Source organism: Trachypithecus francoisi, unplaced genomic scaffold (genome assembly GCF_009764315.1).
Source record: "Trachypithecus francoisi isolate TF-2019V2 unplaced genomic scaffold, Tfra_2.0 Lachesis_group1, whole genome shotgun sequence".
Lineage (NCBI taxonomy): Eukaryota > Metazoa > Chordata > Mammalia > Primates > Cercopithecidae > Trachypithecus > Trachypithecus francoisi.
The window spans coordinates 36012786-36036833 of NW_022681454.1; the positions used below are offsets into that span (position 1 = coordinate 36012786).

Below are 24048 nucleotides of genomic sequence, written 5' to 3' on the forward strand. Positions count from 1 at the left end.
CGTTAATCTAGAAAGAAAATATTGCGGATCCAAAAAAAGGTAATAATTTTAGCTATTATGGACCCCAAAATTCCCACAAGTATAAAGATAAAGATGGAGAGAGTAAGAACCCTAGCAGAAATGCATGCTGGGGTGGCGCATTTTGAAAGCTTCAATCTATTCAAAGCACTGGAAATTTAGTCAGCATGGGTAGGAGAAAGACATACCTTAGTCCAGAGGAATTATACTCAGTAAAAATGGCTAGATGCTGACAATTGAATCAGGTATTATGCAAAGGGATCTCATCACTAGATTCAATAACGAGATTCAAATAGCTACCAAACAATAATTGGTGGCTGAGCATTCATTCAAGGGTAAGAAAAAAACCCAAAATCCTACATGGTGTTTGAAGAAAAACAAATCAATACCAAGATTTCTAAAGAATATCAAAAACAACAAAAAACAAACTTGTAGAAATACAAAGGAAGAGAGAGAGAGCATCATCCTGATGTTTCACAGTCATTTGAATAATGAGAATTATAGTTTCCGGGAGAATATTAAAGAAACCTATTTTATAAGTTTAGTTGTAGCCAGTAAGCATAATTGCCAAGAAACACTAGCAGAAAATCATCAGAATAGATGAAGAAAAGATGAAAGGACAAAGGGATGTGTCATAAAGATAACAAGATGAGATGAAAAGGGACCGAAATATGATACGGAGTCATTTCAAAGTGCTACAAACTGATAATTATAGGTACCATTGAAGAAGAGGCCAAGCAATCATTTAAAAAGCAACAATCAAAGGCCTAGGTGAATTTGATTTTTTTATGTTGATTAAAGCCTTGGTTACTAGAAAATATTTATGAAAAAAGACCCAACTTAGACATAACATGGTAAACTGAAATGTAAGTTTAAATAAAACATAATTCCGTAAGCATCCGTTAATCAGAAACAGATTATGTAAAAAAGGAATGAAATCAATCTGGTGTCAGTTTTATTCTTTGCAACATTAATATCAGGAAATAAAAATGGACCAAAATCTTCAAAGTTCTCAAGTTCTCAAAGGGCAAGGTTGAGAAATTAGGGTTTTCAACCTACAAGGACGCCATTTTGTTTCTGTTTTGTTTTTAAATACAAGGGCTCTCAGAATGGACTACTCACATGCTCTTAACAAGATAAGTAGATAAAATTAATAAGCTGACTTAATAAGATTCAAGATATCGAGAACAAGCAAGTATTATTCTTATTTTTAAAATTTGATATTGAGCATAAATAACATAAAAGCAGAAAAATTCGAAAGTAAAAATTTATATGAAAGAGAAAACGGAAAGTAAACAAACAAAACATCAGCATGGTGATATGTGTCTACTTTTAAGAGCAAGTGTAAGCAAGATAATATACGTAAAATATCTGTTATGACAATGAATATAAACGAGTTAAACATAATTCATATTATTGTCCATATTTCATAATCTTACTTTGATATTTTTGAATACTTTATATGATGGGCTTGGGTGGTTTCCTTAGGTTTATTATACACATTTTTTTTTTTATCATTTGTTTAAATTGTTCATTTTACTCACTATAATTAACATTTCTAAAAGCTTAGTGCTTTTTCCAATCTGCTTCATTGTTTTACTATGCTTTATATAGTTGATCCTTGAACAATGCAGGGGAATTAGGGGTGCCAACCACCAAGCAGTTGAAAATGTGTGTATAACTTTTGACTCCTCAAAAACTGAACTGCTTATAGCCTACGGTTGACCAGGAGAAAAACCTTACCAATTATATAAACAGTCTATTAACACATATTTTGTAAGGTATATGTACTATATACTGCTTCTTATAATAAAGTAAGCTAGAGAAAAGAAAATGTTATTAAGAAAATCATAAGGAAGAGAAAATATATTTGCTATTCATTAAGTGGAAGTGGATAATCATAAAGATTTTCATCCTTGTCATCTTCATGTTGAGTAGGCTGAGGAGGAGGAGGAAGAGGAGGGGTTGGTGTTGCTGTCTCAGGAGTGGCAGAGGAGCAAGAAAATCTGTGTACACGCAGACCTACAGAATTCAAACCTGTGTTGTTCAAGGTTCAACTGTATTTCGTCCTTTATTCCTTTAATTATTTAAGCATATTTATTTTATGGTCTCTTTTAGAATGATCTATCTATTAACATGATGTATAACACTATATCATCTATCTAGGAGCATAGTGTAATCTTGCAGAATTTCATACTGATTCTGTTCTATGGCTCTTACCCTTAGACATTCATTTCCAAGTATTGATTTTAATTTTTGATCACATATTAAATATCAGCTCTTCTTCTCCCTTTTCCCTCAATCCAAAGCAATTAATTTTGTGTGTGCGTGCTTCTTGACTACTTTCCTGAGCCAATAAGCAACAGGGTTTTGGTTATTGCTACCAATAACCAAATAACCAGAGAGGGTTATGCCTCTCTCATGGCCAGTTATGCGCTTCCGAGATCCCAGCTTCAAGACTTAGTTCAAACTCCCTCCCTGTGCAGCTGGAGGTTGTATCTTATATCTGGGACTAGATATTAAACTGTGCCTCGAGCCCCTGGCACATGTGCATGTTTGGCGTTGAGAAGAAGAGGCCGATTGAGGAAGGAGCATCCACAGAATCAATTCCTCGAGTTCCCTAGGGAAGAAAGAGAATTCTTACTTTTTAGATGCTTGAGTCCAGATCTAGAGGGGATTTCTTTTTCAGCTTTTGAGTTCATATAAGTGTGTGTGTGCACATGTGTGTTTCTGTGTGTGTGTGTGTGTGTGTGTGTTTATGTGACATTTTGTCCAGAATTCCTGTGGAGTGGGAAAATGGCTATTTGTCATCAGTTAAATTGGCCAAGTTGCCAGAAATTGACACTTTTTTTTTTGCCTTTGTACATAATTTCTCTTCTAGAAAATCTTTCTTCTGCCACATTTAACTGATAAACTCTTGCCTATTCTCTAAGTTTCAGTTGAACTTTTTCTTCTTCTGCGCAGATATCCTAAGCTCTCTAGGAGGAATCAAGTGCTCTTTTTTTTTCTTTGTGCCAGCCCCATCCTTTGTACACATCCTACATTCTACTGTAGCAATAATATGTTTTCTCTTTTGCATGTCATCACTTAGCACAATTGCAACATAGTATTTGCTAAAAAACACTAGGTAAATTAAATAAATTAATGAGTAAACTTGTGGAAATGTAAATTGTATTGCAAATTCATCTGCACTTTTTGACAATGTTAAATTGATACATTACAGTGTGCTATGTTGTTATTAGTCTCAGACATAGTAGGTACATTTTTTTCCATCTAGTGGAGCATAAAACAAGCAAATGAGAATCCATCTCAACTGTTTATTTAACATTCTTTCATCAAAGAATGAAAACCAGTTGGACATTTTCTATGGAAATAGAAACACAAAAAGCAATCCATACCCCATGTAATGAAAAAGATAAAAACTATTTGAGGCCAAAGCATAGTCTGAAGATTAAGAATGAAAGGTCCGTATTGTGCTATGTTCCTTTACATCTGAATGATTTCTAGGGAAAAGATGAGAGTCATTTAATTATGTGCCAAAAAAGATATCTCATGGCAGTAAAGGGGAAAATACTTTATTAAATAGGAGTTTATTCCTTACTATGCAATCAATATTTTAGAGAGTTAGACAGGAAAATGGTTTTTGCCCATGAAAAAAGACATTTCCGACATAATGCAATTGCTTTTAAGATTAAGTTGTTCAAAGGTAATATGCAATCCACACCTGAGAATATTTATAAAATATATGTAAGTCATACCATATAATGAAATGGACAACTAGTACAGCTAATATCAAATGATAAACTGATCGTTATCGATAAAATTATGCATCTCCTTACTTGCCCCACCTCATTCAATCCCCTTTGTCCTCACCACAGTCACTTATCCCCACCAAATTTAACCACTATTCTGAAATTTTCAATTATTCTTTTGCTTTTATTTATTTCTCTGATCACATATACTTATATTTGTCCTGACACATTTTATTCTTCTTCTCCAGCAGCACTCCATAGGTTAAAGTTGAGTCACTCTGGTTTGTTTGAGAGAGAGCATAGTTCACTAGGGGTCATCTTTGGAGACCACCTACCACATTTGCTATAACATGCTAGGATAAAAATGATTTTTTTCCACCTCTTTGGAGATATCATGTCACTCTTTATTGCCACTCTGAAGACTGCAGTGGATGCAATTTTCATAACTTTATGGATCATCTGCTTTATTTTGTCTGCTGCTTTCAAGATCTTTTCTTTGCACTTGGTGTTTCACATTTATCTATGATGTGTCTAGATGCAAATTTTAAACTTTTCTGAATACAATATATTGTGCTTCCTGAATAAGTGGATGTATGCCTTTTCACATTTCTGAAAAGTTCTTATGTGCTTTCTAATCAAATGATGGCACTTCTCCATTGTATGCATCCTGTCTTTCTGAGTTTCCAAATAGATATATAGATGTGTATATGACCACCTTATTTATTTATTTATTTATTTTTATTATACTTTAAGTTCTAGGGTACATGTGCACAACGTACAGGTTTGTTACATATGTATACAAGTGCCATGTTGGTGTGTTGTACCCATTAACTCATCATTTACATTAGGTATATCTCCTAATGCTATCCCTACCCCCTACTCCCACCCCACAACAGACCCTGGTGTGTGATGTTCCCCTTCCTGTGTCCAAGTGTTCTCATTGTTCAGTTCCCACCTATGAGTGAGAACATGCAGTGTTTGGGTTTTTGTTCTTGCGATAGTTTGCTGAGAATGATGGTTTCCAGCTGCATCCATGTCCCTACAAAGGACACGAACTCATTCTTTTTTAGGGCTGCATAGTATTCCATGGTGTATATGTGCCACATTTTCTTAATCCAGTCTGTCACTGTTGGACATTTGGGTTGGTTCCAAGTTTGTGCTATTGTGAATAGTGCCGCAATAAACATACATGTGCATGTGTCTTTATAGCAGCATGATTTATAATCCTTTGGGTATATACCCAGTAATAGGATGGTTGGGTCAAATGGTATTTCTAGTTCTAGATCCTTGAGGAATCACCACACTGTCTTCCACAATGGTTGAACTAGTTTACGGTCCCACCAACAGTGTAAAAATGTTCCTATTTCTCCACATTCTCTCCAGCACCTGTTGTTTCCTGACTTTTTAATGATTGCCATTCTAACTGGTGTGAGATGGTATTTCATTGTGGTTTTGTTTTGCATTTCTCTGATGGTGAGTGATGATAAGCATTTATTCATGTGTCTGTTGGCTGCATAAATGTCTTCTTTTAAGAAGTGTCTGTGCATATCCTTTGCCCACTTTTTGATGAGGTTGTTTGTTTTTCTCTTGTAAATTTGTCTGCGTTCGTTCTTTGTAGATTCTGGATATTTGCCCTTTGTCAGATGAGTAGATTGCAAAAATTTTCTCCCATTTTGTAGGTTGCCTGTTCACTCTGATGGTAGTTTATTTTGCTGTGTAGAAGCTCTTCAGTTTAATGCAACACCATCCCCATTAAGCTACCAATGACTTTCTTCACAGAATTGGAAAAAACTACTTTCAAGTTCATATGGAACCAAAAAAGAGCCCACATTGCCAAGACAATCCTAAGCCAAAAGAGTGAAGCTGGAGGCATCATGCTACCTAAATTCAAACTATACTACAAGGCTACAGTAACCAAAACAGCATGGTACTGGTACCAAAACAGAGATATAGACTAATGGAACAGAACAGAGCCCTCAGAAATAATACCACACATCTACAACCATCTGATCTTTGACAAACCTGACAAAAACAAGAAATGGGGAAAGGATTCCAAAATTTAAAAAAAGCAGAACTGCTGGGACCTGGGAACCCCCCTCCCCCGCAGGCTCAGGCATAACCCCCTTGCCACCTGCAGTCTTGGCTCAAACCTCTCCTGGGGCCACCCCTGACCACCTCCCACTTTCTAAACTGCACCCTGCACTCCCATCCCCGGGGCTCCCCAGTTCCCTCTCCTCCCTCACAGCTGACAAGGTGTCATGAGCATTAGATGAGCGAACACACACAGCACACACATCACCCACCTTGCACACAGCCGCTGTTCAGCATTAGATTTAACTTTGAATATTCACCGAATTTAAGACACCATCGACAGCAAAACACTGCTCTATTTTATGAACCACTAAGAAAGAGAAAATGCTGCCAATTAAACTGACATGACACTTTCTTATCACTCATAACTTTCATTTTACACTTATTGAAGGAGCTCTTCTGGACTTAATTAGACGTGGATATTTACTGGCCATCACTTTGGCACACACATAAAAGAAAGATATCAGCAAAATAAAATTTGTTAAGATAGTTCTAAAAATAAATAAATAAATAGCGCTGGGAAAACTAGCAAGCCATATGTAGAAAGCTGAAACTGGATCCCTTCCTTACACCTTATATGGAAATTAATTCAAGATAGATTAGCAACTTAAATGTTAGACCCAAAACCATAAAAACCCTAGAAGAAAATCTAGGCAATACAATTCAGGACATAGGCATGGGCAAGGACTTCATATCTAAAACACCAAAAGCAATGGCAACAAAAGCCAAAATTGACAAATGATCACCTCTTTTTAAATTCCATATTGTTTTACTTCCCTTATGTTTTCCATCTCTCTGTCTCTATGTGCCATATTCTGTGCAATTTATTCACATTCCAGTTTGAAATGGCAAAAATAACGCATACCTTAAAAATGTACTTTTAATCTATTATTTGAGTTTTGTTTTAGACAATTATATTTTTTATTTCTTAAAGTTCTATTTTCCCAGCTACTGGGAAGGCTGAGGTGGGAGCACAGGAGATTGAGGCTGCAGTGAGCCGAGATCACGCCACTACACTCCAGCCTGGGTGACAGAGTGAGACCCTGTTTAAAAAAACAAAAACAGAAACAAAAAACGAAAAAGGTTCTACTTGGCCCTTATTTAATCTCCCTAATTATCTTTAGAGTTTCTTCCTGCTTACTTATTTGTGGGATACTGTCCTTTATTAAACTTTTCATATATAGTTGTTTTCATCTTAAATCTCCTAATTCTAAGATCTGAAGTCTTTGGGAGTGTTTATATCTGTCATCCATGGTATTTGCCTTCTAATTTGTTTGAGAACTTTTGCTTGTGAGCATGCAAACGTGAGCTTTCTTCAGGCATAATGGAGTTGCTTTCCTCAAGGTGGCATTTGTTCCCACCTCTGCTGAGAACCATCTGCTACTTACCTGGGGCTACATTAACCTTCTTGAGAGTCTTGGTGAAGATCTCAAGTTCACCTTTCCCACATGGCTGTTACCCCAAGGACTGACAGCTTCGTGTTCTGCTTACTTGATTATTGCTTACGGTTTCATGCTCCTGCATCTACATTACAGGAAAGGTGCTTGCCATCTTAGTAATCCCCTCATTCCTGCCTGGTTTCTCCCTTAGTTGCGACCCTGACTTCACACATTTTATTTGGAGAGGAGTTTGGAAAATTTCAAAAGAATTTGTATCGAAAAATTCTTTTAAAAGTATGCAAGCCAAAAAAATACGTATCAAAAAGGGCATTTATCAAGATCTAGTTGTTTTAAACTAGAGATTATTCTAAATTTGTTATTTATAATTCTGGATTTTGTGTATTAAATTTATAATATTTTAGACAATCTACCTAAGAAGGAAATGACAATTTTATAAATAATGAAATCATACATACTACATTTTCCTTTGTGCTTATCAGTGAGTGCTGTATTGTCAACACAGGCAAATCTCATTTAATAGAGTGAAATTGTTTCAGTTAAACTTTGAAGTAAATGCTTACAGAGAAAATAAGATTTGTTTCATGTGTTAAACTTGGAGGTAGTGTATTTAGAAGTATTTTTAATTCATATATACTATTTTCTGTAAGAAAATAAGGTTCCCTGTGAATTAGAAGGCCAAGTGAGAAATAATTTAGTTTTTAAATATAAAAGAAACTATCCTTGAAAAATTCCCAATAGTATCTATTTCCCAGTTACAGAAACAAAATATTAAGGTGCATTGGAGCAGATTTTTTAATCTTGTGAAAAATCTTTTGAATGTCGTTTGTGTGGTGTTTAGGCAATTTAACTGGGAAATATGTAACTGTGTACTGTTAGGCTTGAGAAAATGCAGGCTGGAGGGTATATCTATTGTTTTCCCTGCTAGACACATTATATTTTGGGAATTGTACCACAATTTCTACAAATTGCCCTTTCTATCCATGCAGATGCAATGGGAGCGTCTGTATTCGTTAATATCCCTACATATAATTAAACACTTGAACCACAAGACGCTGATTGTAATTCCCTGGTGCCTAATAAAAAAGGCAATTTTGGGTGTAGCTTATACCTTAGGATATAAAACTCAGGAGTTGTCAACAACCATGATTTCTGCTGCTGGAAAAAGAATGATCATTAATAGCACTAGATAAAAAAGGAAAGATACAGAGAAGAGAAGTAATTAGATAAAGATGATGTTCCAATTCCAGACAGAGTTTTTATCTGAGGCCCTCCACATTTGTCTGTTTTCCCTATTAACAATCAAGGATTACTATAATTAATTCACTTATAACTAAGTAAAATGAATTTGGGTTTCTGTTACCTGTACCCCAAAGAGTCTTATCCAATACATCTACTTATCTGTATACTCTTTGGTATATGAATCTTATTGTCCCTAGGGATAGACAGGCAAATCTACAGAGTGAACAGTCTCCTGAGATGAAAGAGATTGAAGTCATCACTCCCTTTCTTTTCCTGAGGTGCAACATTATTGAAACGTTTCTATTGGGTTTAAGTGGATATTCTGCTGTCAGCTGGCAAGAAAAGATAGCATAATAGAGAAAGAAATTTGAATGGTTGACTAAATTTCAGCCTAGGATGACCTATGCTCATTTTTTTTGTCCAGAAACTAGATAAAATATAAGACAGTTCTAGCACTGTGAAATTTTCTTTAAAAAAATTACTGTGTGGGCATGTTGGGGGCCAGGGTGCATGGGTCTACTAAGGTACAGTGTCGTTGGGAGCTCAAGCTCAGGGTGGAATAACTGAATCACATATAGCATAACAGTGGAAAGAGAGTTTTCTTGTTTTTCCTCACCTTAAAAGCTATTGCCAGAGTAGTGGCACACGTAGGTAAATACACCAAACGAGGGCATTGCATCAGATCATGGAGAATCTTTTGTTTTCAATAGCAGTGAAGCAGCAGCATCAGCAAAGCAAAGGAGAATGGGACAATACATGAAGACTGAGGACTACTTAGATTATGTAGGATTTTTTCCTCTGTACGATAATTGTAACGGTGACACCTTGAACTGAGTAAAGCTCCAAGAGTAGATGGACCCACAGTCAGAATATACAGTTATATCAAGAGAGAATGTTTCTCTCAGCTGTGTGGTAGGCACTCAGGTCATTTGAATTGATATACAAGAACGATTACACCGATTACAAATGGTAAAGTTAAGGTACACAATTTGTCATACAATATGTCAAATATTGACATAAATATGGCAATATTCATGATATAATATTAACATAAATATGAAATGTTTTAAAATACGTCAAATATTTCACCACTTTAAAGACAAATAATCCATGTAGAAATAAAAACTAACAGAAATTCATCAATATATTATAATATTTGACTTCAGACAATGTGGCTATGTGGACTTTCTTCTTCCCTTTACTTTTCCGTTTTAAGGGAATTTTATAATCAACATGAATAACTTAAAAAATGGGAAAATATTTTAAATTTTTTGAATACAGCATACCATTTAAAATTAATACTTTAATGAATAATTATAGTTTTCTGAGAAAAAGTTAACCTCAAAACATGGGTGACATTCACGTTTAAATATCTATGCATGATGAATATCACAAAGAAAATATCCTGAAAGTAAAATATAATATAGAATGAGAATTTTGATGGTTTGAATGCTTGTCAAATTCTGTATCATATATTATTTTTTTCCACAGATAAAGTAGCATGACATTTTAATCAGTAACCTCAGAGAGATTAGTACTGTCTGCGTGAATCCCAAGCAAAATTGGTCATTTTAAAATAAGCACATTTAAAAAATAAATCTTTACTATTTTTGGAACTATCACTATGTCAGCATGTTGCCTTTTTATGGAGTTTGATCAAGTGCTATTCACTGTCAGACAATACTAGTTGTCACACTTTGCTAATAACATATATTAAGGAAATAGTTTAGTTGCAGAGCTGTTAACAGCTGCGAGACACAAGTATACCATCAGATTATTTAATTTGAATGTGGACTGTGCCTATTAAAGTTTAAGTTTAATCTTTATATCATTAAGGACTCTTGATTTAAGTGACAGGAAAGCAAATCCAAAGTGTTTAAGCAAAAAAGAATTTTTGATATATGTAAATTAAAAATCTGAGGATGTATCTATCTATATATTTTTTCTTCAACCAGGAAGAAGCTAATCTCTCTTCTTCATCTCTATCTGCTTTCCTCTGTGCCAATTCCATTCTCTGACATGCTTGTTCCTGATTCTGGCAACATAGCTACATCTTTATAAGTCCAAGTTCAGTGGAAAAGAGGAAGCTTTTTCCCTATGAATATGCATAAAAGCCCAGGGCCTTATTCTCACTCCAGATCTATCACAAACTCATCACTGAATGGGATCACTGGAACCAGAAGACAGATATAGCGCAGATTAGCCTAGGTTATGGCATGATAACAAAACTCTCAAATCCCATGGGCTTAAATGACAATCTTTGCATCTGTCGTGGCCATCAAAGGTAGGCTGCTTCTTGGTCATCTTCACTCTAGATAGAGCAGCCACTGTTCGGTTGCTATGACAGTGGCAGAAGAAAGATCTTTGGCTAGACCCATATTAGCAATTAAGTGCTTGGCCTCAAAGTGACACATATTTTTTTTTCATTCACATCATTTACTGGAACTAGTCACTTGGCCCCATTCAACTACAGAGTCCAGGAAGTGTAACCCTGTCATATATTCAGATCAGGGCGAAATTGGATATTCTGGTGAGGAGCATTAATGAATGACAAATACACTATTTGCCTTAGATTATATACCCAATGGTCCTAGGATTAGGGACAGCCCCACCACCCTTGGGAGTCTGTCGGTCTCCACAGATAATTTAGGTTTTCGACAGAAAAAAAAGTGAATGAATGCTATCAGAAAAAAAATTACATTCAAGTCATTTTCTAGTAAATGACCAACATTCTGGATTCAGTGAGAGTGTAACTTCCTGTGTGAATAAATTATTAACTTCCAAGGGTTATAGAATTTACCATATCTGTGGTTATAACCCAGTAGCATAAAAGTAAATGTTATTTTTCCCCTAAGCTCCTAATTTTAATCTAGCTGATTCCCTGAAGTAACCAATACAGAGTAAGAAGTTTTCAGAGTAGACATTTTAAATCAAGTTCAGTTTCTAATCTGAATCCATGGGTCATAGGACACGTCAACCTGTGAAAGTAAGCTGATTTTTAAGCCTTTAACTCTAGTTCACTTCACAAATGAATATATGAAATTCACATTCTGGTCTCCATTCATATACCTTGGCTCTGTCTCTTTGTGGAGTGTAGGTAGCATCATTAGACTAGGTATTTTAACCCAAAGATGTTCAGTATTAGGGACTTTTCTTCCTTTAATTGTAGGGAACAGATGTTCACTTAAACAAATTCAAGAAAACAGTTTATTGTGAGGCTACAATAGTGAACCTCTGCTTTCTCCATCTCTAGGACTATATGGATCCTCTCCTCTTGATTTTTCTCCTTTTCTCTCTTAGCATCTATTTTTCCTTTCTGAATAATCTTTCTGCTTATTAATTTTCATTGACCAAGGTACCACAGAAACAGGACTGTGACAAGTTACAGTCCCTAGACCACTGAGTCAAATCCCAAAGAAAGATAATCAAATTGGCTGTCCATTGGAAATTGGTATACTGTTAGTCACATGAGCTGTGGTTGAGGAAAAATATAACATGGCACATACAGCCAATTTCTTCAGGGCCTTTGGGTGGGGCAGGCTACACAAGAAGGAAAATTGTACAAGAAAGTAAATTGGCTGTGCCTACAGTAGAAAGTAGAGTTAGAATATTAATACTACTTATGCTCACTACAATTATAAGTGCTTTACAAATATTAATTCATTTAATCCCATGATGTTGGTACTTGTATTAGTCCATTTTCATGCCACTGATAAAAATATACCCAAGACTTGATAATTTATAAAGAAAAAGAGGTTTAATGGACTCACCGTTCCATGTGGCTGGGGAGGCCTCACAATCATGGTGGAAGGTGAAAGACATGTCTTACATAGCAGAAGGCAAGAGAGAATGAGAGCCAAGCAAAAGGAGAGACCCCTTTTAAAACCATCAGATCTCATGAGAGTTATTCACTACCACAAGAACAGTATGGAGGGAAACTGCCCCCATGATTCAATTGTCTCCTACCAGGTCCCTCCCACAACATTTGGGAATTATGGAAGCTACAATTCAAAATGATATTTGGATGGGGGCATAGCCAAACCGTATCAGTACTATTATTATTTTCATATGATAGGTAAGAAAACAGATTCAGAGAAATGAAATAATTTGCTCATGGTCATACAATTCATAAGAGGCAGAGCCACCCAGGCTTTGAAACTGGACAGTTTTGCTCCTGGGTTTGTGCGCTTACCATTTTTGCTTTACAACCACTCTTTGCTATTCTAGAGTATTTGGGTTTACATCAGTGAGTTTATTAATGTTTTTGGGTACTCTCTTAAATCTATTTTGACAGTTGTAGAAAGCTTGTCATTCTCCAAAGCTCATCTCAAATATTAGCATTTTAACTTTGCAAGCTTCCCGAGCCTCTTGCTTCTGCTCCTAAACCACCGTGTACGTTTCCTTAATTATCACACAGGTTACCTTGTGCTGTAATCAGATAATACTGTGTTACTACATGCTTCTGTAGACAAGGGTTATATAGTTTGATCTCTGTATTTGTGGTGCAAAGTATAATTACTGGCACATAGTGTGTACTTAATGAATTATTATTAGATCATTCACAATGAAAGAATGAAAGCATTAAGTGATATTTATACCATGTAAATTGTACCAATATCTCTTCTGTTACCATTATATAGGACAAAAAGTGCCTCTGTAAGAAAACCTGGGAAAAATGCTGGTGAATGTTTGAAATTACTGGGATTTAGAAGCCAAGACAGTGGTTGGTGTGAGCTTGATGATGTTGTTGTGAAAACCATACAGAGCGGCTTGATATCAGTTGAATTGAATGAACATTTGCAGAGGTAATACAATAACAAACAATCAAATTTGATGATACTCTTTTCTGATGGTCATAAATGGTGTTTATAGAAATGGAGTAGTAAGATTACATTTTAATTCTTCAAATAGAAATATTAACCATTCTTTAAAGGATACTTAAAATGCAAACCAGAATTGACACGGATATGCTATCCGTAATTTCATTTATGATAGTTAAACAAGTACTTTTGGAAAGCACTCATAACTACAGGTTTCTGCTAACTCCAAAATAGTTTTAAAATAGCACCTTCATTTCTGAAATTCCATGGAGATAGTAATGAACTGTTCATATTATGCATATCTCATAACTATGTATAGATGAGCGGAATTTGTTACTTCAGTGCCCTCATTTTGCTTTCTGATTTCCATGTGTTCTAGACAGCCCATTATGAGAAGAGTTTTAGACAGATTTAAGGTTCATGAAGCGTAGCCACTCATAGAGACAGGTGATCATATATCTAAAGATAGCTTTTATTTCATAATGGGAGGTTTTACATTTATGATTTTCTTGAATCCAGTTTCCTAGGAATAGAGTCTGAGATGAAGAGCAAGTGATTCATTGAAAGAGAGCTCTTGGGTAAATCCTGTAGGGTAAAGGAGGAAGATGGAAAAAACGATGGTTTCGGATGAAGTATTTCTGTAGCCTGACACCCTCTGGGGAGCTCTGCAGTACGAGTACCAAGGTGGCTGGCTTTGTAGCCCCACATTGGTTAGTCCTTATCTGTGGATGTAGGGCTACTCCGGGTGAGGGCCTCTTTTAGGCCAAATCACTGGAGAAGAATTTGAGAAAGGGTATCCCAGTCCAGGGAAAGAGGTTTGTATTAGTTTGTTAAGGCTGCCATAACAATGTACCACGCATTGTTGTTGGGGGCTTAAACAACAGAAACTTACTGTTTCACAGCTCTGGAGGCCAGAAGCACAAAATCAAGGTGCTAGCAGGGTTTGTTCTTTCCAAGGGCTGTGAGGGAAGGATCTGCCCAGGCCTCTCTTCTTGGCTTGCAGATGGCCGTCTTCATGGTCTCAGGGTGTTTTCTCTCTATGCATTTCTATGTGTTGAAATTTCTCTCTTTTATGACACCAGTCATACTGGATTAGAGAAGACCCTAATGGACTTCACCTTAACCTGATTACCTCTGTAAAGTCCCTATCTCCAAATAAGGTCCCATTCTGAGGTACCAGGGGATAGTACTTCAACACATGAATGTGTATGTGTGCAGAGAGGGTGATACATAATGCAGTCCCTACCAAGGTCCATCCTAACGATCCTTCCCACCTACACAGAGATGCATATTTCAATCCCCATTTAATTATGGTATATATTCTACCTCCTACGGAGAGTCAATAAATTATTGTGCTCATCTTTCTCTTCTATATTTTAAATATGCTATTTTGTAATTCTAATTAAAATATAACTTAAAATATGCTGCCATGTTTAAAGTTGAGCTGAGACTGTATGACTTCTTTGTTTAAGAACATGTTTTAGAATTCAGTTTGATTTGAGCTGGTTTCTTTTTTATTTCTTTCTTTTTTTTACAGAGATTTGAGTTTTTCCATGTTGCTCAGGCTGGTGTTGAACTTCTGGGCTCAAAAGATCCACCCTCCATGGCCTCCCAAAGTGCTGGGATGCCTCCCAAGTGACTTGAGCCACTGTGCCCAGCCTGAGCCGGTTTCTTGATGGCCAAGAGTTTCTTTACAACCATTAATGAATCTAACCTGTTGGCCTTGAGAATATTTGATTTTAAAAGACATCTGTTTGATAATGGCTGTTTGCTTGGGTGTTATTAGGTATCAGTGATATTCTTGACGCTGCATTTTTCCCTCGGGTCTCACCTCTTTCTTCCATGCAGGTTTATTGTACTTCACCTCTCTTCCACAATGGACAATAGTCATTTGGTTACTTTTGTGAAATCTTTAGAGGAAGCCATGCTCAGCACCACTGCCTGCATAGTGCTGTCTCACCAGAAGGACAATCCACATAGAATAGCTGTTTTAGTGGTGCCTTCCAAAGATTTAAGCCAGGTGCTTAAGAACCTGCGCTTGGAAGGGTTTGGGGGACCTCCAGAGCCATCTCGTCATTTCCAAGTTCGAGAAGGAGAACAACTTCTTTTAAGATTTACTGGAAACATATTTGCTTCAAGTAAGTATAAAGAAATCTTTTTATATATTTTATGGGCTATAAGCCACAAGCTCTTCAGAAGAGTTTGCTAAACTTGTGTTACTAAGGAAACCTTCAGAGGATTGACGAGAGACTTTAGGAAGTAGGAAGAGAAAAAGACTTATGTATTATACTTCTTCCATTCCCATTTCTTTATTTTCTACTTAGGGAATGCATGTTCCTTTACAGGAAGATTCTAAGTAATACTTTTTAGAAATAGGCTTTTCCACAGTTACTATCTGAATCCAAACTAGGATCATATCTTTCCTACGACAATAAAGTTGCCTTCTAAATGCTTCCATTATTGGCCATATGAAATCAATTACCATGTGGTAATATCATACTATATTATACCAGTGGTTACCTTATTTTTACCTCCTATTCTATCTAAAATAATATCCAAACTCTTTAAGATGTTTTATAAAATAATATCCAAACTCTTTAAGATGTTTTACAAAGAATCTAACCTGGGGGTCAGTGGACTGCCAAAAGATATGTGAATAGATCTATATTTCAGTATAATTGCCATATTTTTAATTCCATGTATTTTATTTTATATTTTTCAAAGACTACTCTGAGAATCAATGGGCAGTTTTCACCAAACTCTAAAGGAGTCTATGGCGAAAAAGAAATTAAGAATAATTGATCTAGGCTGGGTACGTGGCTCACCCCTGTAATCCCAGAACTTTGGGAGACTGAGGCAGGAAAATCACTTGAGGTCAGGTGTTCAATCCTGGCCTGGTCAACATGGTGAAACCTCGTCTCTACTCAGTTAAAAAAAGAAATTAGTCTGGTGTGGTGGCAGGTGCCTGTAATCCCAGCTACTGGGAGGCTGAGACAGGAGAATCGCTTGAACCTGGGAGGTGGAGGTTGCAGGTTGCAGTGAGCTGAGATCACCTACATGACGTATGTACCTTGCTTACTTCTTTTCCCGTATTTCTCTAATGCTACTTTTGTTTTCACTCTAAATCTTATGACAATTTGAAATTATTTAATTAACTTATTTACTTTTTGTTCATATAGTTATGCTATGTCCTTTACCCTTCACCAGAATGAAAACTTCGTGAGGGCAGTGACCATGTCTTTCTTGTTAATACATCCTCCGAGCCTAACATAGGAACTGGTATATCCAAAGCTTTTTTTTTTCTTTACAAAATGCTTTATGTTTGATATCAACCCAACTAAACATTGATACAAGTAATGTATTACCAGTTATTGTACACTTTAATCAAATGCACTGAAGAAATATCATTGACTGATAAACAAACTATCATCTTCATTTTCTTCTGTACAATGTTTGATAGACTTATATCTAGAGAGCGATTTCAACAATGAGTTTTTCAGCCCTTGTAGTCTCCAGTGTCTATTGTTGCCATCTTCATGTCCATGTGCATCTAAGTTTAGCTCCCACTTATAAGAACATGCAATATTAGGTTTTATGTTTCTGCATTAATTTGCTTAGGATGATGGCTTCTAGTTGCATCCATTTTGTTGCAAAGGACATAATTTTGTTCTTTTTTTGTAGCTGCATGCTATTCCATGGTGTATATATACCACATTTTCTTGATCCAGTCCACCGCTGATGGGCACCTAGGTTGATTGCATGGCTTTGCTATTGTAAATAGTGCTGCAATGAACATGCAAGTGCTTTTGATAAGTGTGTAGTGAATGAATGATTATGTAACAGTGATGAGGAAAGCAAGCAGGATGAATATGAGAGGTGGCAGGAGAGATTAGAGAAGTGAATGAATAGATGAGACTAAAGCGGTCAAAGGAAAGAGATGAAGAGAAAGAGAAAAGGAAGAAAAAGAACATGAAGAGAAAACAGCTGTGTGGGAATAGAAAGCAAATGTTCTTTGAAAGAGTTGCCATCACAACAATTTCTTTTTCATTAAGTCAACACCTTCCTCTTTCTAACTGCTTGCCCTGCGGTGAAATAGAGTCTAACAGGTGTGTGTATAAAAATGAGGTGAGAGGGAAAATTTAGGACAGGTTTTATGAAGATTTCTGGCCCAGGAGGCTTTCTACATTGACTTGAGGGGATGTGTTCTGTTTATTTATAAATTAATATGGATCCCATTTATTTTATTATGCCTATTTTCTCTCTGATTTAAGAAATAGCTCCAAGCCTCATTGGTTCTTTTTTGCTTCAAAGAAGGGACAAGACTTGAAGCTGATGCTGCCCTCCCTCCTTTTTTGATATCTCAGAAATAAGTGAGACCTAAAATGTCCCAATTTTAAGTGTCTATTCTACTCTCACATACAAGATCTCAGCATCTGAACCAGCTGACAGGACTTAGTGAGCAAGTGACAAAGATGGCAGAGAAGGGGGCAGGGAAGAGAGAGGGAGGAGAGGAAGGAAGGGTGGAAGAGGCCCCTTCCTACTTGGCTTCCGGAGCAGAAACCACAGCGTCCACCCTGGAGAAATCTCTCTAATGATACATAGTACTAACCAGAAGTGTTCCACCCAAACTAATGATGCAAATGATTTTCCTGTAATACTGTGGACAGCAGCTGTGTTTACCAACCACCCTAAACAGGAGTGCGTTACTGTTCTACTCACAAGCAGTGTTACTGAATATCCCACTGCCTGCTGTGGAGACCAGGGAGCACCTGCTAAACCAAGCGCATCCAAGGCAGCCGGCACCTGTGCAATTCCTCCGTATAAGGGATGGGGAAGAGTTCGTCTTCATTCAAGGAAAATGAGTCAGGCAGGATACCCAGATCCTAGGTTTGCTTTTCCTAGGGAGACAGGCTCAGATCTGGAGCATCATTGGGTTTTTCTCTGCCTAAGAGGGAAAAGATCCTCAGTAAACAATTGATACCTCATCCTGGTAAAAGAATTGATCCATCCTTTTATCAGGGCCTAGAGTAGTCTCTGTGAATCTCAAAGAGATAAAGCTAGAGATTCTGTGCCTGGAGGATTCTCTTCGCCCTCCCCACCCCGACCCTCATCCCCAGTTCTCTCCTGCTGTATCTTCAGGTCTCACCTTAAAGATCATGTTCTGAGAAGCTTTCTCTGTCCTTCCTGATTATGTCAGAACTTATTTTATTTTTTAATAGTTCTATTATACTTTTGCAGATCCTCCTTTTTTCTTTTGTGGCCTTTGTCACATGCAATTTTCTATTCGTTCATTTAATTGTTTGATCAATTCCAGTTTCTCCTACCACAGTCCCATCCGTGGAGGCACTGTCCTGTTGGTGGTCAGCATTCAGTCTCCAGCACCTAGGACAGAGTCTGACAGTTAGAAGAAACTCAGTATTTGTTGAAAGAAATGAAGACTCAAGTTTAGAAAAAAAAATTATAGTATTAAGTGCAATTAAAAGTATTTAAAACTTTAATTAATAAATTTAGATTACTGCCCTTTGAAAATGCCAAAATCTCTCTATTCACTTATAGAGAATATGAATGGCTTTTCAGTGAAGGTCACAGGACATGGACTATATTTCTATCTCTAATAGGAAGGAAGATGGATAGGTGTGTCCTTTGGTTTTTATAATGGTTTTTGGCATTCTTCTGGACACAAGCTACAGCAAGCTTTCACTCTCTAGGTGAGAGTTGTCAGTTTAGCACTTGGATTATTGCAAGATAACCAAGCCCCCACTGCATACAAAATCCAGAAAGTGCCAGAAAGTGTTTTAATATGATTTTATATAATGGCAACATAGCATCACCCATAACATCTAGTAATGCCCTATCAAGTCCGTCTTTTAAAGTTGCCCTGAATATCCATTGGCCTAGGGCAGTGATTTTTCTAGATATTCTATGGGATGTATCTCTACATGTATCTGTACACCTATATAATAACCATTCTTTAATTTGCTAAACAGAAATTTATTGACCTTATGTATATTAAAGTCTAATGAAGAAAGACAGAGAATAAGCAAATAAGTAAATAAAATGCATAACTTAATTTGGGCTGAAAAGTGAATTATAGAAGAATAAAGAAGGGAAAGGATAGGGGGATCTTAAGGGATGCAGCAGGCTTGCAGTTTTATCTTAGGGAAGACCATTCTGGAAAGGTGACATTTAAAAAAAAGAAGTTTCTAAGAGGGTGAGGAAGCAAGCCATAATCCTATCTCAGGGGAGTTTATCCCAGGTAGAGGGATTTCCAGTGCCAGTGAACTAGGTGGAAACCTGCCTTGTGTGTGTGGGGAACAGTGGGAGCCTGAGATGGCTGGATCAGAGGGAGTGAGCGCAAGTTGTGGGAGATGAGGTGAGAACTGATCATACCCTGTAGGCCATGGGAAAGACGGCCTTTTCTGCTAAGTGACTTGGGGAAACATGAAGGCTTTTCAACAGAGAAGTGATCTGAGTTAGATTATAACTGCATTGAGAATAGGCTTTAGAGCATTAGAGGAGAAGCAGGGAGACCAGTTACTGCTTAATTGCAGTAAACCAGGCAAAAGACAGCATGGCTTAGAGGTAGAGCTGGTGGAGAATGGGTTAGAATATGAAAATACACTGAGCCAGTGGTTCTCACAGGGTTTTTCTGGTTTCCCAGACTGCTAGACCTTTCAATTTTTTTATCTGACTTCTCTGAGCAAAAACATTTATTCTTACATTTGTATTTTCTATGTCATCAATGAAAAATATTTAATGCTCATTATTGAGAAGAAAATGTATTGCTATAAGGGACAGCAGGTAATCCACAAAATATAAGTAAATTCTGGAACTTTCTACATGACAGGTATTTACTAAATAGCTACTATCTCAAGACACTTCTAGGGGACTATATACGTAAGATATTGAGAAGAAGAAAAAGATTCTCAGAAGGTCAACTAGTGGTTGATTTTACACTTTGGGTATGGAATGAATGAGTTTTTCTTTTATTTCTCCTTTAAATACGCCAGTGAGGGAGAAAAAAACAGAGTAGTGCAATTTCTTCATGCAACTTCTATTGTTTTGGATCTATTTTTTGTTCAGGGACCAGACGTCTTTAAAATATATTATTATGCCTTAACAACAATGAAACTCCAACTTTAAAAAATTACAAAATGATTTCTGTTTACAACATGAAGATTTTGCTATTTATTATTAGTAAATCCTCAATAATTTCATCCCTACTTCATATATAAATGTGATCTTTAGAGAGTTTCCCTAGAGATCTTTAGTTTTAAAAATTGGTAAACGTTTTAGGTCTCAATTGAACCAGAGTGGCCATGCCTCACCCTCAGTCCTTATATCCTCTGTATAAATCATTTCTTATGAATAATTGTGCACCCGACAGAGAGTATAATGTCTTTCAAGGGATAGAAGGGGAAATTTACTAATTGGTATTCCACAGGGACCAAAGTAGTACAATTTTTCTTGATAGCACTCTAGTAGTATGGAAGCAGAAGTTAGCCAGGTGTCACTCCAGTGAGCTGGAAACTCCAATTTACCTAATTTACTATTTAGATAACATTTAAATTACTCCAAATAATCCACTTTTTTTTTTTTTTTTTTTTTTAACCAAAGTGAGACTCTCTTAAGAAGACAAACCCTGGCTAGTCATTCGTCTCCTAGGAATCTGTTTTTTTTTTTTTTTCTAAGTAGCCAAGTTGCATCTCAAATATAAACTTTTGCAAAGGGATCTACTCCTACACCTTCTGTAATCTGGAGTTATTCTATTTCTAGATTTAACTGAGCTTTAGAAAAATCACCAAAACGACCTCCAGCAGTCAGGACCAGGAGAAGGGTCCTGGTATCGTCTACATCTCTCACTGAAGTCTTTGTTCCCTGGGCAAAATGGAACGTTTTCCATGAGAGAAAACTCTGGGCAGTCAACTGTATGTTGACTTACAGTAGCCAAAGGAAGTTTCCATGTAGACATGAAAGCTAAATCTTGGCCAGGTCTGGTGGTTCATGCCTGTAATCCCAGCACTTTGGGAGGCCGAGGAGGGTGGATTGCTTGCCTTCAGGAGAGTTCGAGACCAGCCTGGGTATCATGGTGAAACCCCGTCTCTATGAAAAAAAAAAAAAAGTAGCCAGGCATGGTGGCACACATCTATAGTCCCAGCTGCTTGGGAGGCTGAGGTGGGAGGATAACTTGAACTTGGGAGGTGGAGGTTTTAGTGAGCTAAGATTGTGCCACTGTGGAGCTGTGTCATTCCAGCCTGGGTGACAGAGTGAGGCTCAGTCTCAAAAAAAGAAAAAGAAAAGAAAAGAAAAAAAAGCTTCATCTTGACATTTCTTTAAAAGCATCTGAGTTTTTCTGTTTTTGGTTTTGATTTTGGTTTTGTTTTGGTTTTTTTTTTGCACACAAATTCAAAATAGTGCAAGAATCCTACCTCTTATTATTTGGTATCATTGCTGTCATTTATTGAGCACTTACTGTGTGCCAGGTCCTATGATAATTATTGTATCCATATTTTCTCATTTCATTTCCTAAACAATCCTAGGAGTTAAGCTTTATTTCTCCTGTTTTAAGGGTAAGGAAGCTAAGGGAAGCTAAGGATAAAGAAGCTAAGGGAAGTCTCTAAAAAGGTCAGAGATATGAAAAACAATGGACAAATATTAACAGATAAATATTACAGAATACACAAATCATAGAGGCTGGACTTGAACCTAGATCTATACATCCAAGATATATTATCTTAAGTGCTACATTATAGCTTCCTACAAGTTTTATAAATTTTGATGCGGACATATATTGCCTTAGGAAACATGGTAGTGTTTATTCTGCTGTTGAAATAACAAGGTAAAATATTCTGATTGTCATGGTAAAACCCCAATGAGTGAAATGTTATGTTCACAAAAACTCTAGAATTTTCAGTAAGGAGTTGATAAAACATTTATATATTATCATTTTAGGAGAATCCATCAGGTTTTCATAGAAATTTCAGTAACACAAATTCAATAACTATCACACCTGAAAGTTCTAGATCAACACTGTCCATTTTCACAATTGTGGAAATGTTTTATATCTGTGCTATTCATTATGGTAGCCTTTATGCTTATGCTGTCACTGAGACTTTTAAATGTAGGTAGACTGAGGAGTTAAATTTAATTATATTTACTGTTCATTAACTTTCATTTAAACTTAAATTGCCACATGTTATAGGAGAGTGCAGTTCTGGAATGTCTATTGTGAGGTCGCAATATGAATAGTTAGGGGAAAGGAGAAAGATAATTCTCAACGGGTGAAAATAATTTTCTAAATATTGCAAAAGCTGAATATTTCTAGTAGTTTCTGGTTATATCAAAATGGAATAGAGAAGGAAAAGCTAAAGATTATTTGATTTAGAAGTAGCCAGAGAGCACCTGGCCCAACAACCCATGAGAAATCTTTTGAGCAGTCTACATGGTCTCTGCCTATTGCTCCTTTGTCAGGTTATGTTTTGACAAAAGATAATGATACACAAAAGTTTTAGTCATATTTTTAAAGTAAAATAATTATTTGGATTTTTGAAAATTAAGTAACACAAAGTGACACACACACACACATACACACACACACACACACACATATATATATATATATATTTGATTAATTAATTTTTTTTTTTGAGATGGAGTCTCCTTCTGGAGTCCAGGCTCGAGTGCAGTGGCGCGATCTCCGCTCACCGCAAGCTCCGCCTCCCGGGCTCACACCCTTCTCCTGCCTCAGTCTCCCCAGTAGCTGGGACTACAGGCGCCCGCCACCACGCCCGGCTAATTTTTTGTATTTTTAGTAAGACGGGGTTTCACCGTGTTAGCCAGGATGGTCTCGATCTCCTGACCTCGTGATCCGCCCGCCTTGGCCTCCCAAAGTGAGATATCTTAAAGGTAATAAATGCATTTTACTTCTATTTAGGTAATGGGAAAGATTATGGAAAAGACTACACACTTATTTTTCACTTGCAAAGAAAACCTAGGCTGGAACTCCAAATCAAAGAAGTGGACGAATTTGGAAACTATAGCTGCCCTCATTATAAAGGCACCATTGTCATTTATAAAGTACCTAAAGGAAAGATAGTCCCCAACTTGAATCAATCTCTCGTAACTAATGAAAACCATTCTCAGTTGCCAATTTGCAAATTACCATTGAAATTGCCAAAGGTGAGTTATTTTACTTTTCTAATTATTACATTTTGTTAATTATTTATAATTCTGTAACACAATCAGTTTTGCAGGCATAGAGACACGCACAGTTAAAAGAAAAGGTAAGAATAGAGTTAATAAAGAAGGAGTAGGTAGGTCCAATTTTAGAGTATTAGAAAACATGTTAGGATTCCTCCTTTTGTTGGTATCAGCCTTTCTAACAAGAATGCTTCAGATTGGTTTGATCCTCACAGCATGTTGTTGCTAACTATGAAAATAATGTCATGCATTTTCTGTAACTGCCTCTGAGTCACTGGAAAATCATTGATGAAAAAAATGCATTTCAGAGCACATCATTTTAAGGAAAAGTCATGGTGAAGAGCAAAATGACCTCAAAATATTTACATTGAAACTTATCATATTTTGCATATTTGTTTCATGAGTTATGCTTGCCTAAAATTCTTACTCATGTCAGAAAGTAGGATTAAATTATTTCTTTGAACATGTCTAACACACAAATAAATACATTTTATTGCTCTGTATTACAATTTCTTTCAGTGAAACAGG

General features: G+C 36.5%; 1 protein-coding gene across 1 annotated transcript in view; it reads left to right on the forward strand.

The window, feature by feature from the left end:
* Positions 1-24048, forward strand: part of DTHD1 (death domain containing 1) — a 66404-nt gene that overhangs the window by 14863 nt on the left and 27493 nt on the right. The window contains exons 6-8 of the mRNA XM_033215967.1: positions 13141-13305; positions 15169-15458; positions 23255-23499. Coding sequence (XP_033071858.1) covers positions 13141-13305; positions 15169-15458; positions 23255-23499 — 700 coding nt within the window. The remainder of the gene's footprint in view (positions 1-13140; positions 13306-15168; positions 15459-23254; positions 23500-24048) is intronic.